General features: G+C 38.1%; 2 protein-coding genes across 2 annotated transcripts; both read right to left on the reverse strand.

Moving 5' to 3' along the window:
* Positions 1-578: 578 nt before the first annotated feature.
* LOC110509427 (olfactory receptor 1F1-like) lies at positions 579-7,027 on the reverse strand. The gene is made up of 7 exons (XM_021590318.2): positions 6,761-7,027; positions 6,203-6,394; positions 5,670-5,722; positions 4,434-4,655; positions 4,146-4,262; positions 3,820-4,017; positions 579-965 (listed from the first exon to the last, which is right to left on the reverse strand). Exons 2-7 carry the CDS (start codon positions 6,347-6,349, stop codon positions 707-709), a joined length of 996 nt encoding a protein of 331 aa, XP_021445993.2. The 5' UTR covers positions 6,350-6,394; positions 6,761-7,027; the 3' UTR covers positions 579-706.
* A 6,241-nt stretch (positions 7,028-13,268) lies between these two features.
* LOC110509428 (olfactory receptor 10G4-like) lies at positions 13,269-14,459 on the reverse strand. The gene has a single exon (XM_021590319.2). The coding sequence runs from the start codon at positions 14,457-14,459 to the stop codon at positions 13,497-13,499; it is 963 nt and encodes a 320-aa protein (XP_021445994.1). The 3' UTR covers positions 13,269-13,496.
* Positions 14,460-17,880: the final 3,421 nt, after the last annotated feature.

Consider the following 17,880-nt stretch of genomic DNA (forward strand, 5'->3'; position numbering starts at 1 on the left):
CAGGTCAACCCTTATACTGTAAGAGATATTATAGTAGAATGCATCCCCCTAATAACTACCCAAGGATTCCCATCCGAGCCTGGTTTCTCTCTAGGTTGTTTTTCCTTCTGGGGTGTTTTTCCTTCTAGGGTGTTTTTCCTTCTGGGGTGTTTTTCCTTCTGGGATGTTTTTCCTTCTAGGGTGTTCATCCTTCTAGGGTGTTCATCCTTCTAGGGTGTTTTTCCTTCTAGGGTGTTTTTCCTTCTAGGGTGTTTTTCCTTCTAGGGTGTTAATCCTTCTAGGGTGTTTTTCCTTCTGGGGTGTTTTTCCTTCTAGGGTGTTAATCCTTATAGGGTGTTTTTCCTTCTAGGGTGTTCATCCTTCTATGGTGTTTTTCCTTATAGGGTGTTAATCCTTCTAGGGTGTTTTTACTGGTTCTAATGTATTGCTTCTAATTCTGCTTGCTGAGCACTTTGTAAAACTGAGATGTAGAAAGGGTTTTGTAAATAGATTTGATTTGTATTAGGGTTCTATCCAGATTTTTTATTGTGTAATTTTCTATATGGCTTTAAAGGAATATTGCCAAAATAATATAAATATTTAATTTAGAAGAAAAACAATTTTACATTTAATTGAAACAATTATTCACTATGGCAGATACAGTATATCTTACACAGCATTTCAATCAAAAACAAGTCAAATAGAGATATAAATAAATAGTAACACTTCATGTTGATTGGATCGGCACCACAGCTCTCTGTGCTCTTCTTTTACGAAGCAGCTTCTTGGCCGATTCCTTAAACTCCTCTGTCTTTAGAACATATACGAAGGGGTTGAGCATGGGCGGCAGCACCAAAGTCAGGGAGAGGTTGAATATCCGAGCGTTGGTTGGTATGATTGGGTGAAGGAGGTAGGTTATATTAATAGGCAGGTAGAATATGGCTACGAGTATCAGGTGTGAGGTACACGTCTTCAAGCCTCTGACTCTGAGAGAAGGAGAGAGAGAGGGAGAGAGAATGGCAGATGGAGAGAGGGAGAGAGAGAGAAGGAGAGGAGAAGTGTCAGTACAGTGAGTCATAACCTATCCAGTTCAATGGCATTCTCAATCTTTACCAGCCTTTCTCACCATAACAAGTCCATCACTCTAACATACACACACTGTACAGTCTATACAAAAGAATGTGGACACCCATTCAAATGAGTGGATTCAGCTATTTCAGCCTCACCTCTCACGTTGCTGACAGGTGTATAAAACAGAGCACACAGCCATGCAATCTCCATTAACATGCAGTGGCAGCAGTAGAATGGCCTTACTGAGGAGATCAGTGACTTCCAACATAGTACTGCCATAGGATGCCACTTCCCCAACAAGTCAGTTCATCACATGTCTGACCTGCTTGAGCCACCCAGCTGAACTGTAAGTGCTGTTAATGTGAAGTGGAAACGTCTAGGTGTCACGATCGTCGTATGAGTGAGACCAAGGCCCAGCGTAGTAATGAATGAATGAATGAATGAATGAAACACTTAACAAAACCAACAAACGACATGTGAAGCTATACAACTTAGTGCAGACAGGCAACTAAACATAGTCAAGATCCCACAACACAAATTAGGAAAATGGCTACCTAAATATGATCCCCAATCAGAGACAACGATTAACAGCTGTCTTTGATTGGGAACCATATCAGGCCAACATAGACATACAAAAACCCCTAGACATACAAAAACCCATGACATACAAAAACTAGAGTACCCACCCTAGTCACACCCTGACCTAACCAACATATATAGAAAAACAGAGATATCTAAGGTCAGGACGTGACACTAGGAGCAACAATGACTCAGCCGCGAAGTGGTAGGCCACACAATGTCACAGAATGGGACCGACGAATGCTGAAGCATGTAGAGCGTAAAAATTGTCTGTCCTCAGTTGCACACGCTACCTAGTTTCAAACTGCCTCTGGAAGCAACGTCAGTGCAATAACTGTCTGTCAGGAGCTTCATGAAATGGATTTCAACACAATGGAGTATCCGCACACAAGCCAAAGATCACCATGCGCAATGCCACGCGTCAGCTAGAGTGGTGTAAAGCTTTCCGCCATTGGACTCATTGGAACAATGGAAACCGGCAGTCCGACGGATTAATCTGGGTTTAGCAGATGCCAGGAGAACGCTACCTGCCCCAATGCATAGTGCCAACTGTAAAGTTTGGTGAAGGAGGAATAGTGGCCTGGAGCTGTTTTTTAATGGTTCGGGCTAGGCCCCTTAGATCCAGTAAAGGGACATCTTAACTCTACAGCATTCAATGACTAATCGCCCCACATCAGTCCCCGACCTCACTAATGCTCTTGTGGCTGAATGGAAGCAAGTCCCTGCAGCACTGTTCCAACATCTAGCGGAAAGCCTTCACATAAGAGTGGATGGAGAGTGTTATAACAGCAACGGGGGGACCAACTCCAAATTAATGGCCATGATTTTGGAATGAGATGTCTGACGAGCAGTATGTGTGTCCACATACTTTTGGTCATAAGGTGTAGGTCTGAGGCAGCACAACAAGAGCTATATATTTATATTTATTATCAAAATATATATTTATATTTATAATCAAAATATATGTATATTTATAATCAAAATATATATTTATATTTATAATCAAAATATATTTATATTTATAATCAAAATATATACTTATATTTATAATCAAAATATATCTTTATATTTATATTCAAAATATATATTTATATTTATATTTATAATCAAAATATATATTTATATTTATAATCAAAATATATATTTATATTTATATTTATAATCAAAATATATATTTATATTTATAATCAAAATATATGTATATTTATAATCAAAATATATATTTATATTTATAATCCAAATATATGTATATTTATAATCAAAATATATATTTATATTTATAATCAAAATATATTTATATTTATAATCAAAATATATATTTATATTTATATTTATAATCAAAATATATATTTATATTTATAATCAAAATATATGTATATTTATAATCAAAATATATATTTATATTTATAATCAAAATATATGTATATTTATAATCAAAATATATATTTATATTTAGAATCAAAATATATTTATATTTATAATCAAAATATATATTTATATTTATATTTATAATCAAAATATATTAATATTTATAATCAAAATATATATTTATATTTATATTTATAATCAAAATATATCTTTATATTTATAATCAAAATATATATTTATATTTATAATCAAAATATACATTTATATTTATATTTATAATCAAAATATATTAATATTTATAATCAAAATATATATTTATATTTATATTTATAATCAAAATATATCTTTATATTTATAATCAAAATATATATTTATATTTATAATCAAAATTTATATTTATTATCAAAATATATATTTATATTTATATTTATAATCAAAATATATATTTATATTTATATTTATAATCAAAATATATATTTATAATCAAAATATATATTTATATTTATAATCAAAATATATAATTATATTTATATTTATAATCAAAATATATATTTATATTTATAATCAAAATATATATTTATATTTATCTAGTGGAAAGCCTTACGAGAATAGTGGAGGCTGTTATAGCAGCAAATGGGGGACCAACTCCATATTAATACCCATGATTTTGGAATGAGATGTCTGATGAGCAGGTGTCCACATACTTTTGGTCCTGTAGTGTATATCTGAGACAGCACAACAATCAGTATCAGAGCTATATGTTTAGGTATATAAACTAAATCTCTGGCTAAATCTCTGACTCTGATCAGTATGACTTCTCACCTGTCCTGGGGCAGTGTGATGGTGACCAGGGCGTGTGTGATACAGATGTATGATGATATGATGAAGACCATGGGGAAATAGAGCATTAAACAGGGGTTGAGATAAGATATTACTATGTTAGGGACCACATCAGAACAGGGGGCCGCCAGACGGAACAGGGGACCGTGGTCACAGAAGTAGCTGTTGATCACCAGAGACCTACAATACAATACATCTTCATTGTCCACATGTTACTGTGATCAACTGATCATTTATTTTTACAGCACCCGGCCCGGGATTGAAACCGGTAACCTTTTGGCAACAGGTTCACCTCCTCAGCCACCTACCGGCAGAAGGAGAGTCGGGTGATGAGGCCCACAGCCAGCAACACCAGGAACACAGCCAACGCCCAGGCAGCACCTGTCAGCTGGAACATGGACCTGTGAGTCACCATCATATGGTACCTGTGTGGACAGTGGAAAGAAGCTGTTATCAGGGATTTTAGATGCAGTGTATTCATATATCAGGTTGAATTGTCAGTGAAAGCAGAAACATTATTATCACACAAGGGGCAATTATGAAGGCCTTTTGAATTGTATTTTTTGAATTATTAGATTTGATGTATTATCTGAGACCTGAGTGGGCAGCAGATGGCCACCAGTCTGTCGTAAGAGAGGATGGTGAGGTTGAAGGACTGCATGTTGAGGAAGAGGAAGATGAAGAAGAGGCTAGTGAGGCACTGGTTGTAGGAGATGAGCTGTCTGCTGAACAGGAACGTATCCAGTAGCTTGGGGACCATGGCAGTGCTCCCACACACGTCTGTGAAGGCCAGGTTGAACACAGCAATGTACTTGGGGCTGTAAGGGTAAGATCCTGACTTGATTATCTCCATGGGGAAATGTTTGTTTGTGCACTAGACACAGGACATAGACAATTACAGAGAAGGTAAATACAATCAATCAGTGAAGAAGTAGACAAAAAGTGGAGATCCTAAACATCTTTATCCTGTCATCAGCAATGTGTAAGTTATCAACTATAGACCATCCAGCTGACCTAATGGTGGTTTTCATTCAGAATCAACTATAGACCATCCAGCTGAACCTAATGGTGGTTTTCATTCAGAATCAACTATAGACCATCCAGCTGAACCTAATGGTGGTTTTCATTCAGAATCAACTATAGACCATCCAGCTGACTTAATGGAGGTTTTCATTTAGAATCAACTATAGACCATCCAGCTGACCTAATGGTGGTTTTCATTCAGAATCAACTATAGACCATCCAGCTGAACCTAATGGTGGTTTTCATTCAGAATCAACTATAGACCATCCAGCTGAACCTAATGGTGGTTTTCATTCAGAATCAACTATAGACCATCCAGCTGACCTAATGGTGGTTTTCATTCAGAATCAACTATAGACCATCCAGCTGAACCTAATGGTGGTTTTCATTCAGAATCAACTATAGACCATCCAGCTGACCTAATGGTGGTTTTCATTCAGAATCAACTATAGACCATCCAGCTGAACCTAATGGTGGTTTTCATTCAGAATCAACTATAGACCATCCAGCTGAACCTAATGGTGGTTTTCATTCAGAATCAACTATAGACCATCCAGCTGACTTAATGGAGGTTTTCATTCAGATGCCTTATTGAGAGGCAGGCCGGTAACCAGGGATACAGTTGAAATCCCGAGCTGATGGGGGGAATCTAAAAGGAGTGAACTAGCAGCCAGAGCCCCTGTGCTGCTTCAGCTTGTGTTGTGTGTGTTGTGGTTCATCTGGTTGGGTTCTGGAACTGCAAAAATACAGTCCAATAAAGGTAGAATTATGCTGTATTATTACCACTGAGATAAAAGAGGACTGATTACCTGTGGAGACTGTTGTCCATGTAGATAACCATCATGACGAAGGTGTTGCCCACCTAGACCCAATACACACACACACACACACGCACACAGGAGAAAACATGAACCACAATGTAAATAGAGGTAAATTCATTTTTCACTTTTCATTTTTCACCTGTTGACTATGGGTGACCCCCAGCTGAAATGTTACTGCACCATATCAGGTTTTCTTAAGTAAATCAAAATGTGTGCTTTCAATTGGAAAGTGAAAACTTTTGTAAATAAAGTGGATAAAATCAAATCAAAGTTAATTTGTCACATTCCTTGAATACAACATGTGTAGACCTTACAATGAAATGTTTACTTACAGGCTCAACTAGCTGGCCCTGGCCGTACGTAACACCCTAGACTGGAGCTAGTTAGTAACAGACTGTAACAGAGCTATTTAGTAACAGCCTGGACCACAGCTATTTAGTAACAGCCTGGACCAGAGCTAGTTTTTAACAGCGTAGACCAGAGCTATTTTGTAACAGCGTAGACCTGAGCTATGGACTAACCAGAGAGATGATGTATACGAAGCAGAGGAAGATGTAATAGTACTCCATGTGGGGGATGTCGATGAAACCACTGATGAAGAAGTAAGGGGGTCGGATAATGGGGTCAGTGTTCTCTGTCTGGTTAGGGTCAGAGGTCAGGTAACTCATCCTGACTGGTGGTGTTATCAGTGATTCCTCCTGGCTCGTAATAATCTGTGGAAATATAAAATAAATGCATTACTGTTTTTTAATTTGCCTGTTGAGACATTGCAATGGGTGAAACATCATCAATAGAAAGGCACATATCCAAGTTCATTTGTCTATTTTTTTTTGTTATCATATTTAAAACCAAAAAAAGAAGAATACAATTATTTTATCTGACAACAAAGTACAAAATAGAATCCATTTGACTTTTACCTCAGATACAGTTAAACAATTCTAATGAATAATCCAGGGAATAGCACTGGAAAGGTGATATTGGTTTCACGTTCCCTCCATTAGAATAACTCTTACCTGCTGAACCCTCATACTGTATAGTCTAACATGGTACAACTACATACTGCAGAAACTAAGTCTTACCTGGTCGTACCACAGACTTGATCCAAATGTCTCTCTTCAGTAGTCTGGTGATGTGTGTTGGACTGAAGACCAATTTGTGGTGCTGGCTCTGAGTCCACCTCCACTGTTATACCTGCAGCCCCATGGTGAATCTGTAGTAGGGTGTCCCCTGTGGACCACCGTACTTGTGTATGACATGCCTAGACTGAGTGAAGTAGATGTGTCAAAGATGAATACCCTTGCTGTTGTTGTTGTTGTGTGGTTGTCATAGGACACATCTCAATACCTTTCTGGAACTACCATCCACACAGGCTGATAAGAGAGAGGAGGGAGCTGATAGAAAGATGAGGAAAGAGAGGGGAATGAGGAGAGAGAAATAGGAGAAAGTAGAGAGAAAGAGAGGAGAAATGAGAGTGAAAGAGAAGAGAGTTGACCAAATAGGTACCATAATTGTAGAAATTTGAATAATTTAGCAGACACTCTCATCCAGTTGAGCTGATGAATTTACTTTATGACAGTGGTGTACTTAACTTTACGGTGCTCCTGTCACGTTCTGACCTTAGTTCTTTTGTTATGTCTTTGTTTTAGTATGGTCAGGGTGTGAGTTGGGTGGGTTGTCTATGTTCTTTTTTCTATGATTTGGGATTTCTGTGTTTGGCCTGGTATGGTTCTCAATCAGAGGGAGCTGTCAATCGTTGTCCCTGATTGAGAACCATACTTAGGTAGCCTGGTTTTCAACTTTGAGTTGTGGGTGATTATTTTCTGTTATGTGTATGTCACCTCTCAGAACTGTTTCGTTTCTCCTTTGTTATTTTGTTTAGTGTTCTCGGTTTAATAAATATATGATGAACACTTATCACGCTGCGCTGTGGTCCTCACCTCATTCCAACGACGATCGTTACAGCTCCCTAAGTCGTTTTTGAGGATATTTGTACTTTACTTTATTATTTATATTTTTAACTACTTTTATTTCTACTTCACTGCATTCCAAACTTCTTCTAGATTGGTTTGTCCCCTGCGGAACGGTTGAGCTAACGTAGGCTAATGCGATTAGCATGAGGTTGTAAGTAACAACAGAATTTCCCAGGACAAAGACATATCTGATATTGGCAGAAAACTTAAATTCTTGAAAGCTGGGATTTACTTCAATGTGCGTTCACCCTATTGCATCCACCTATCAAGTTGTTTCAGAGTGCCTAGTGAGGAGGGGTTAGGGATTCTTCTGGACAGGACCTAAATATATTGGCCTAATAACCACATGCCCTAGAGATATGCCTTATTGGAACAGTGGTATGAATGATCATTGGTGCTGGTGAACTGGGTTCGCGACGCTCTAGGGGAGTCACCCTACTGTCACATGTGTTAAAAGGTCGGACCCTTTTTTAAAAATGTTTGCCTAAAATTACATACCCCAATCTAAGTGCCTATAGCTCAGGACCTGAGGCAAGGATATGCAAATTCTTTATACCATTTGAAAGGAAAATCATGGAAGTTTGTGGAAATGTGAAATTAATGTAGGAAAATGTAAAACATTAGATCTGGTAAAAGATAATACAAACAAAAAAACATGCATTTACTATATATTATTTGATCCATCATCTTTGTAAGGCAAGAGAAAGGCCATGAAGTCACAAAGGAGTTTAGGCACAATTTAGATTTTGGCCAACAGATAGAAGTAGTGTGTGTGCAACGTTTTTGACTGTAGATCCCAGTTCCTACATTTGAATATAAATGCATAAAACATAACTATGCTAGATTTTATCTCTGGGACACTCAGGATGACAAATCAGAGCAAGATTACTGAATGTAAGTACATTATTTTCTTTCAGAGGTGAATGTATCAAACCAGTTGCCATGATAAACGTTTTTGTTGCTGTGCACTCTCCTCAAACAATAGCATGGTCTTTTTTGGTCTTTTTTGCACTGTAATAGCTACTGTAAATTGGACAGTGCAGATTAACAAGAATTAATGCTTTATGCCCATATCAGACATGTCTATGTCCTGGAAAGTGGGCTGTTACTTACAACGTCATTCTAGTCACATTAGAGCATGTTCAAAACAACCGTCCTGGTCTATGGGACACCGATCCCATAGAGGTTAACATTATAATATGGCAACAGTTACACCACACTTATCTGAGCTAATTAAAATGTGTTTCTCTTTGTACATTTGGGAACTTTACCGTGTTTGAGAGATGAGTGATATTGCTGCACCCAAATCAATTAGCGCATGACTTAAGCAGTCCTCCAGGACCGTTTCCAGGTATGGTCGTTTCGCTTGGCTTTAACGAAGCCTTTCACCTTTTTCTTCGCAACCTTTGTATCAGAGTCTATAAAAGCCCTGGGCTTTTTATTATCTGTTCGATAATATATCAACCGGATCAGTTGGCTTCTTAGTGGAGCGAGAGAAACAATGGCCGCATTTGTCTATTATATACACATCACTCTGAGAGCCACCAGGTGACCACTGATGCAATGTTGTCGCTCACGCTCATTTTTCAAAATAAAAGCCTGAAACTATCCTGTGACACTAGACACATTAGGGAAGCCATAGAAAAAGGAATCTGGTTGATATCCCTTTCACTGCTCAATAGGGACGCATAGGAATGCAGAGGTTTCTAAATAAGAGTCACTTCCTGATTGGATTTTTCTCAGGCTTTCGCCTGCAATATCAGTTCTGTTATACTCACAGACAATATTTTAGTGTTTTCTATCCTAAGCTGTCAATTATTTGCAATTCTATGCATATTCTATTATCTGGTCCTGAAAAATAGCCTGTTTACTTTGGGAACGTTATTTTTCCAAAAATGAAAATAGTGCCCCCTAGTTTCAAGAGGTTAAATTGAATGAGACGATAATCCATACAATCTTCATTGATTGGATATCATAAGTGTAAACAGTAGATCAAATGTTGGGAACATTCAACACTGTGGTGCACTTCTCCCTAAGACCGAAGCCACGTGGGATTCTCGCTGGGGCTGGGCTTCTGTCAGTACTGGATTACTGAATGGTTTTGCAAAAACTAAATTTTACTGATTGATCAATTTATTGATAAATCAGACTTGTATAGGCTATTTGGGAATTAAACTTGAATTAACCTGAGAAGTTGCTTCATCTAGGTTAGTTTGGAAAAAGTTTACAATGTCTAATTTAGAAAACTCATCACTTTGGATATTATTTAAAATATCTATTTCAGAATGTAAATTGACAGATTTACACTTATTAGTTCAATTGGATAAGACATTGATATCCGTCTGGATATCATAAGTAATGACTTGAGTGTGACCTGAATAATTCTTCATGAACGGATATTCTGGGCACACGTCATCGGTCAATAATTTCACACGCTGAAATCAAACGGAACTATCTGGAGCGGGACATCCGTTCCGCAAGGCGGAGGAATTTCAACGTAGCACAAGAAAACAAAATGGCTATTTTCCTTTGTTAGCTTTAGCATGCAAGCTAAACCCTCCTTTGTGCCTGAAAATGAATGAAAATCCTTTTACTTTATTAAAACACCGTCTCAAGTAATGCTGTGTCTGCCTCATCTTCTGGGTTCTGCCGACTATTCGTGGCTCAGTTTGCTAAGGGACTGTTTCTCACACCGGAGACCCTTGTTCGTACCCGGGTGCTGACAATAACTTGGTATATTATGTAATCTGTTTTTCAATTTTATACAGGCTGAATCAAAATGAAAGCGTAATTCTATTTTAGATTCCTCACAGGGGGCACCAATTATGTTGGGTCTTTGGCTATGCCGGATTAAGTGATATGACATGCTATTCTAAAAAATTATTTCTCATCATTAATATCACCTGATTGAGGTAATCATGTAAATGTAATTAACTAGATAGTCGGGCACCACAAAATAATATTTATAGAGCTGTTATCTTCCGAATAAACTCTTAAAGACCTAGTTTAATATTTTACATCAATAGCAGTCAATATTAATCATCATCTTAATTCAGTCTCATCTGAAAGTTGTAAATTCTTGGTTATCTGCACGAACCCTGGCTAACAATTTGAATCATCAATACAAAATTGGGTTTAATTATTTATTTACTAAATGCCTAACTAATCACACAGAATTACACATACACATAATTAAATCATAACTTGATTACAAATTACGTCATAAAGGAAAACGTCCCTAGCGGGCAGACCAGATATGACAGCTTGTTACCAAAAGTGAAAGAGCGGGAAGACTGAGGAACAAAGGGAAGAAGCTGTGCTATCGTAAATACAGTATATTATGCATTCTAAATTACCGCCCATTTGGAAAAGGAAAATGAAATAAATATTTACTCTGAGCTGCGCTTCGGTAGGTTGGTGGTAGATGGAAGGCCATGTTGCTCAACTGAGTCCTTTGAAGAATATCTCTGGTTGTCAATTGGATACGTTGTAGTAACGTTGTTGTGCGATAGACGGGATACTCTGTCTGTTCCTTCCTAACCTGCGTTTGCAGCTGCTGTTGCTAACGCAACGGCTAGGAGGTATCACTTCTGTAGTGAATAAGAGTTCAAAGTTCATACCATTCGCAACCAAAGCTCACGCTGATGTTGACTTCATTCTGTAGTTATTATCTGAACCATTCTGACATAGGACCGTCATCCTCGGAACAGGAGGTTACATTGTCGTCAAGGCTTTATATAGGAAGGGAGAGGAGGGCGTGTTTGAAAAGTTGTATAGCCCATGTCCCTTCACAGGGGCGGGCCACTGATTGAGCAGAGCCCTATCTCATGAAAACCCAAATATCACATTTTAGAAGCTAAAATCACATTTCATCCCATCACAAATAATTTCATATTCAATCATTTAAATTGAACAACAATTCCATTTGAATCCGATAACTCTGATGTGTAGACTTTCCACTGTAGAGTTTGTCATCTTATCATTGATGACAATGCCTCAGATGACAACCGAACTGACATCATATTCATTAAGTACCACCGCATATGTTCAGTTCGTCGGATTACCAGAATATACTTAATTTCCCCTCACCTTCTGATGTTCCCAGAATCTATGTTAACCAAGGGTTTTGCAAATGTAACATCAGTAGGGTAGAGAGAGGAAAAAGGGGGAAAGAGGTATTTATGACTGTCATAAACCTATCCCCCAGGCCAAAGTCATGACAACGATGACACAATGGGAATAAACATGAACTACTACGCTGGTGGGGATAGACCTACTAAAACTGTGTAGCATATTATAGCTATAATTTCTTGACTTCATTATTATATCACTTTATGCAGAGGGCCTGTGGATTCATTGATAAAGAGTCAGGTTACAATCAAGCTCCTTTCTATAGATGAATCCTTCCCAACTAGCAGCAGCACCAACTTTAGTTGCACAACAACATGTTATCTCCATCACTTCCCTTTCTGTCATTCACACATCTCTCACGTGAAACTCTTCTCACTCGCAGATGAGTATGGGAGGGTACTTTCAGAATAAAACCCAGACATAAATTCTATATGACAATGACATAATGAAAGTCTTGATAGACCTTACATACAGCAGTTCTGATGACTAAACTGAATACCATGGCTACACTAGTACTATTGACAATATATTCATGGTGTGCTTGGGGCTATGATCCTGGCCTAGTAGGCATAAGAAAGAACAAGATCCAGATCAATCTTTGCCGTGAAATAAGGAAAAGTCAAATGTACTCCGAGAGGGCTTCATCGTTGTCCAATTTTCATCCTCGTCCAATCTTTATCAGTGTTTAGACAATTAGGTGTTTGTTCAATTGGGTGTTTGTTGTGGTGTGTATCGGGGTGGTTGTGGTGTGTATCGGTGTTGTGGTGTGTATCGGTGTTGTGTTGTTTATCGTTGTTGTGGTGTGTATCGTTGTTGTGGTGTGTATCATTGTTGAGGTGCGTATTGTTGTTGTGTTTTGTATCTGTATTGTGGTGTGTATCAGGTGGCTGTATTTACACATAAAAATATCAGACAGAAAAACAAATGTGTGTTTGTTATTGGGTCCTGAGTTTGCAGTCTAGGAGAAAGGCAACGCTTTATCCCCCTATGTTTATCACAATATATAGGGGTTATTGCCTAGTTAAATAAAGTGTTCTAAGGCACTGCATCTCACTGCAAGAGGCATCACTACAGTCCCTGGTTTGATTCCAGGCTGTATCACATCCGGACATGATTGGAAGTCCCATAGGGTGGCGCACAATTGGCCCAGCGTTGTCCGGGTTTGTGCGTTGTAGGCCGGCAAAGTAAATAAGAATTTGTTCTTAACTGACTTGCTTAGTTAAATACATTTAAAAAAAAAATATATATATATATATATATATATATATATATATATATATATATACATATATATATATACACATATATATATATATATATATATATATATATATATATATATATATATATATGTGGTCATATAATCAAATCTAGTTTATTTTTCATTTGCAAAGGTACACCGCACAAATTAAATCTAACTTGCAGGTATAACTCTCAACATTGCAACAACAATAGTAACCATTTAGATACAATAGATACAGGACAATATACAGGTGTAATAATGTAAAGTGCTAACAGAAGAAGCTGAAACTATTGGACTGTGGTTATTCAACAGAAATCCAAAATGATCTTTCTTGAAGACAAAGCAACTCTTAAAGGCAACGTAAACGCTGCTGATGTGAGCTGAATTGGAAATTATCTTTAAAATCTTTAAACACACATCAGTTCAGTTTCTGATTGAATCCAAGTCACAAAAATGAAACTTTTCTCAGCCTCATTTCATCACTGCAGTTCTTTTTCTATACATTATCTGAACCAATCTCTTTCTAATCTCCTTGGTCTTCAGACAGTAGACTGTAGGATTGATCAGAGAAGGTAACAGCGTGGCCATAATCAGTAAAGCATTACGCTCCGTCAGATTCAGCATCACCCCTATCCTCGTCAACAACACAGAAACTAACTTGGGGGCAAAGTAACAGGACACCACAATGATGTGACAAATACAGGTATTAAACACCTGCACTCTGCTCTCGTTGTTAGGCAGTCTCACTACTGTGTAGATCAGATTCACGTATGACAGCAGAATGAATGTGAACTGTGCACCAATCAACCACAGACCCAGGATGGTGGGAAACATCCAATAGGGTTCAGGGTTGACACAGGCGGCTCTGACCATAGCAGGATAGTCACAGAACACATATCTAATAATGGGCTGGCAGTATGGAAGGCTGTCTGCCTGAGCTGTTAATACCCCCATGACCCCTAACCCTAACAGCCAGGTAGCTGTGATCAATAGAAAGAGCCGTGGGTTAGTCAGTATGCTGTGGTACCTAAGAGGGGTTCTGATAGCGATGGTTCGGTCCAAAGCCATCAGGGACAGGGCCAGACACTCTGTGATGTCACCCAGGTGGTAGATGTACATGCGTGATATGCAGGAGTAGTAGGAGATGGTTTTGACCTCGCCCAGCAGGACAGAGATCATGGTGGTGCTGGTGCTGGAGGTGAACATGATGTCCACCACGGCCAGGTTACAGATGAGGAGGTACATGGGCGTGTGCAGCCGTCTGTCCGTCAAAATTATGCAGATGTTGGTGCCGCTTCCCAGAATCACAAGGAAATAGGTGATGAAGATGAGGAAGCCCAGGAGCTTCTGGTGAGAGAGGTGGTCGAAGCCTGTGATGGTAAACTCCTCCACATTTTTCCCCGTGAAATTCACTAGAAGTTCACTAAAAAACATCTTCAAGCATCAACCCTTGTGAGTCATAAAAATTAAATCACTATATTCCTATAGCTACAAATACAAATTAGTTCATTTGAAAACAGTACAACAGTACAAAAATCCAAATGTATTTGATTCTTCAAACAAAGCAGTCTCCACAATGCAATCCGTCCATAACTTGTTAAGTTGTGGACCCAATCCAAGCCCTGCGGTAGAATTTAGTGGAGCAGATTTTAAAGAGGATCAATCCACCCAGGGAGTGGCAAAAACACACATGGAGGACACAGGGGAGAGGGATCCAAAGTCATTATGCTTTGGAAAGCTTTCAAAGTTTTCTAATGAAGTAAACATGACACTACTCAAAAGTTTAAACATGAAGATATACAGTGCCTTGCAAAAGTATTCATCCCTCTTGGCATTTTTCCTATTTTGTTGCATTACAACCTGCAATTTAAATCGATTTTGGATTTGGATTTCATGTAATGTACATACACATAATAGTCCAAATTGGTGAAGTGAAATGAAAAAAAAAAAATGTTTAAAGAAATTAAATAAACGTAAAAGTGGTGCGTGCATATGTATTCACCCCGCCTCAGCCCCAACCAATTACCTTCAGAAGTCACATAATTAGTTAAAGTCCACCTGTGTGCAATTTAAGTGTCACATGATATGTCAACTGATCTCAGTATATATACACCTGTTCTGAAAGGTCCCAGAGTCTGCAACATCACTAAGCAAGGGGCACCACCAAGCAAGCGGCACCATGAAGACCAAGGAGCTCTCCAAACAGGTCAGGGACAAAGTTGTAGAGAAGTACAGATCAGGGTTGGGTTATAAAAAAATATCAGAAACTTTGAACATCCCACAGAGAACCATATAATCCATTATTAAAAAATTGAAAGAATATGGCACCAAAACAAACCTCCCACCAAAACTCACAGACCAGACAAGGAGGGCATTAATCAGAGAGGAAACAAAGAGACCAAAGATAAGCCTGAAGGAGCTGCCAAGCTCCACAGCAGAGATTGGCCAATCTGTCCATAGGACCACTTAAAGCTGTACACTCCACAGAGCTAGGCTTTACGGAAAAGTGGCCAGAAAAAAAGCAATTTCTTCAAGAGAAAAATAAGAAAACACGTTTGGTGCTCACCAAGTGGCACATGGGAGACTCCCTAAACATATGGAAGGAGGTACTCTGGTCAGATGAGACTAAAATGTAGCTTTTTGGCCATCAAGGAATATGCTACAGTGGGGCAAAAAAGTATTTAGTCAGCCACCAATTGTGCAAGTTCTCCCACTTAAAAATATGAGAGAGGCCTGTAATTTTCCTCAAAGGTACACTTCAACTATGACAGACAAAATGAGAAAAAAAATCCAGAAAATCACATTGTATGATTTTTTATTAATTTATTTGCAAATTATGGTGGAATTAATTATTTGGATATAAAACACTCTGAAGTTTCTAAAACTGTTTGAATCATGTCTGTGAGTATAACAGAACTTGTGTAGCAGGCAAAATCCAGAGGACTAACTAGATTTCCCCCCCCCCCTCTCTGTTCCCTATATTGTCTTTGCAATTGGATGTTTAATAGGAACCTATTTTCAGTTCCTACCGCTTCCACTGGATGTCGCCAGTCTTTGGAATACGTTTGAGGTTATTCCTTTGCGCTATGAAGAAGTAGGCCAACTCGGAACTGGGGACACTTTTGTGAGTTGCTCAAGATGTGAAAAGCAGCGCAGGTTTCTTTTCTTTCCTGTATTGAATACAGATTTCCCCGTCTACAATTTGATCGATTATTAACGTTTAAAAATACCTAACGTTGTATTACAAAAGTAGTTTGAAATATTTTGGCAAAGTTTATAGGCAACTTTTGAAATAGTTTGTAGTGAGGTTGCGTTTTTGTAAGCTGTCGATATATAGGGACAGAATAAATCGAACAAAAGGACCAATTGTGATGTTTATGGGACATATTGGAGTGCCAACAAAAGAAGCTCGTCAAAGGTAATGCATGTTTTATATTTTATTTCAGCGTTTTGTGTAGCGCCTGCTATGCTAGCTTCTTTGTTTACTGCTGGTGCAGATGGTGCAGGCTATCAGATAATAGCTCCTTATGCTTTCGCCGAAAAGCATTTTAAAAATCTGACATGTTGGCTGGATTCACAACAAGTGTAGCTTTAATTGATTATCTTACATGTGTGATTTAATGAAAGTTTGAATTTTATAGCATTTTATTTGAATCTGGCGCTCTGCATTTCCTCCAGCAATTGGCCAATTGAGACGTTAGCGTCTCGCCTATCCATAAGAGGTTTTAAGGGGAAACATTTAAATGTCTTGGAATGGCCTAGTCAAAGCCCAGACCTCAATCCAATTGAGAATCTGTGGTGTCATGACGTGGCCCTTTTTGGGTGGCTTCCCCCTCTCTCCCTCCAACACCCAGGTTCTGTTATCTCAGGTCATAAATTCTTGAAGGAGACTCTCCTCCTGGCCATGCAGAAAGATACACATAGAAAGAACAAAGGAACGTATTCTATATCACAGAACTTGAGAACGGAACAATATCCATGTGTAAACGGTGGGTGGAGAAGCCAGCAACGACCCGGTCCGTTTGGTTTCATGTTTGTGACCTCATGAAAGACAATACGGCCACGGCTTAGTCCACTAGGGAACCTCCCCTATCATTTCCTTGTAACCATATCTACTGTTTGTTTGTTTGTGCATTTCTCTGATTATATAGTTAGTAAATAAATGATTAAGACAATTGGTGTATGGATGATTCATCGTAAAGTCTAGGTTCATGCAGATAACCAACAATTTATGACGTTTGGAATGAGACTAACGTGAGGTAAAGAATCATTCATAAATTAGAAGACTAATTGATCAGAAACTAAAATATCTGAAGAGTTATATTAGGAAAATGATAACTTTGTAATCTGAAAATGTTCCTTGGTGCCCCAACTTCCTAGTTAATTACATTTACATAATTTGTTTAATCACGTAATAATAATTACAGAGAATTGATTTGATAAAATAAGTCTTCAATTTAATGATGACACGACAGTGGAATGACTTAAAGATTGCTGTACACCCAGTGGCTAGATGTGCCAAGCTTATAGCGACATACCCCAAGAGACTTGCGGCTGTAATTGCTGCAAAAGTATTGACTTTGGGGGGTGAATAGTTATGCACGCTCAAGTTTTCTGTTTTCTATTTCTTGTTTGTATCTTCAAAGTGGTAGGCATGTTGTTTATTAAATCAAATGATACAACCCCCACCCAAAAAAATATATTTTAATTCCAGGTTGTAAGGCAACAAATTAGGAAAAATTCCAAGGTGGGTGAATACTTTCGCAAGCCACTGTAAAGTCTTCTCTTCCCTGCTCTCTGTAAAGTCCACAGATAAAGTGCATGTGTGGTGCTATGCACACATTTCTATCCTTGT

Source organism: Oncorhynchus mykiss, chromosome Y (assembly GCF_013265735.2).
Source record: "Oncorhynchus mykiss isolate Arlee chromosome Y, USDA_OmykA_1.1, whole genome shotgun sequence".
NCBI classification, from domain to species: Eukaryota; Metazoa; Chordata; class Actinopteri; order Salmoniformes; family Salmonidae; genus Oncorhynchus; species Oncorhynchus mykiss.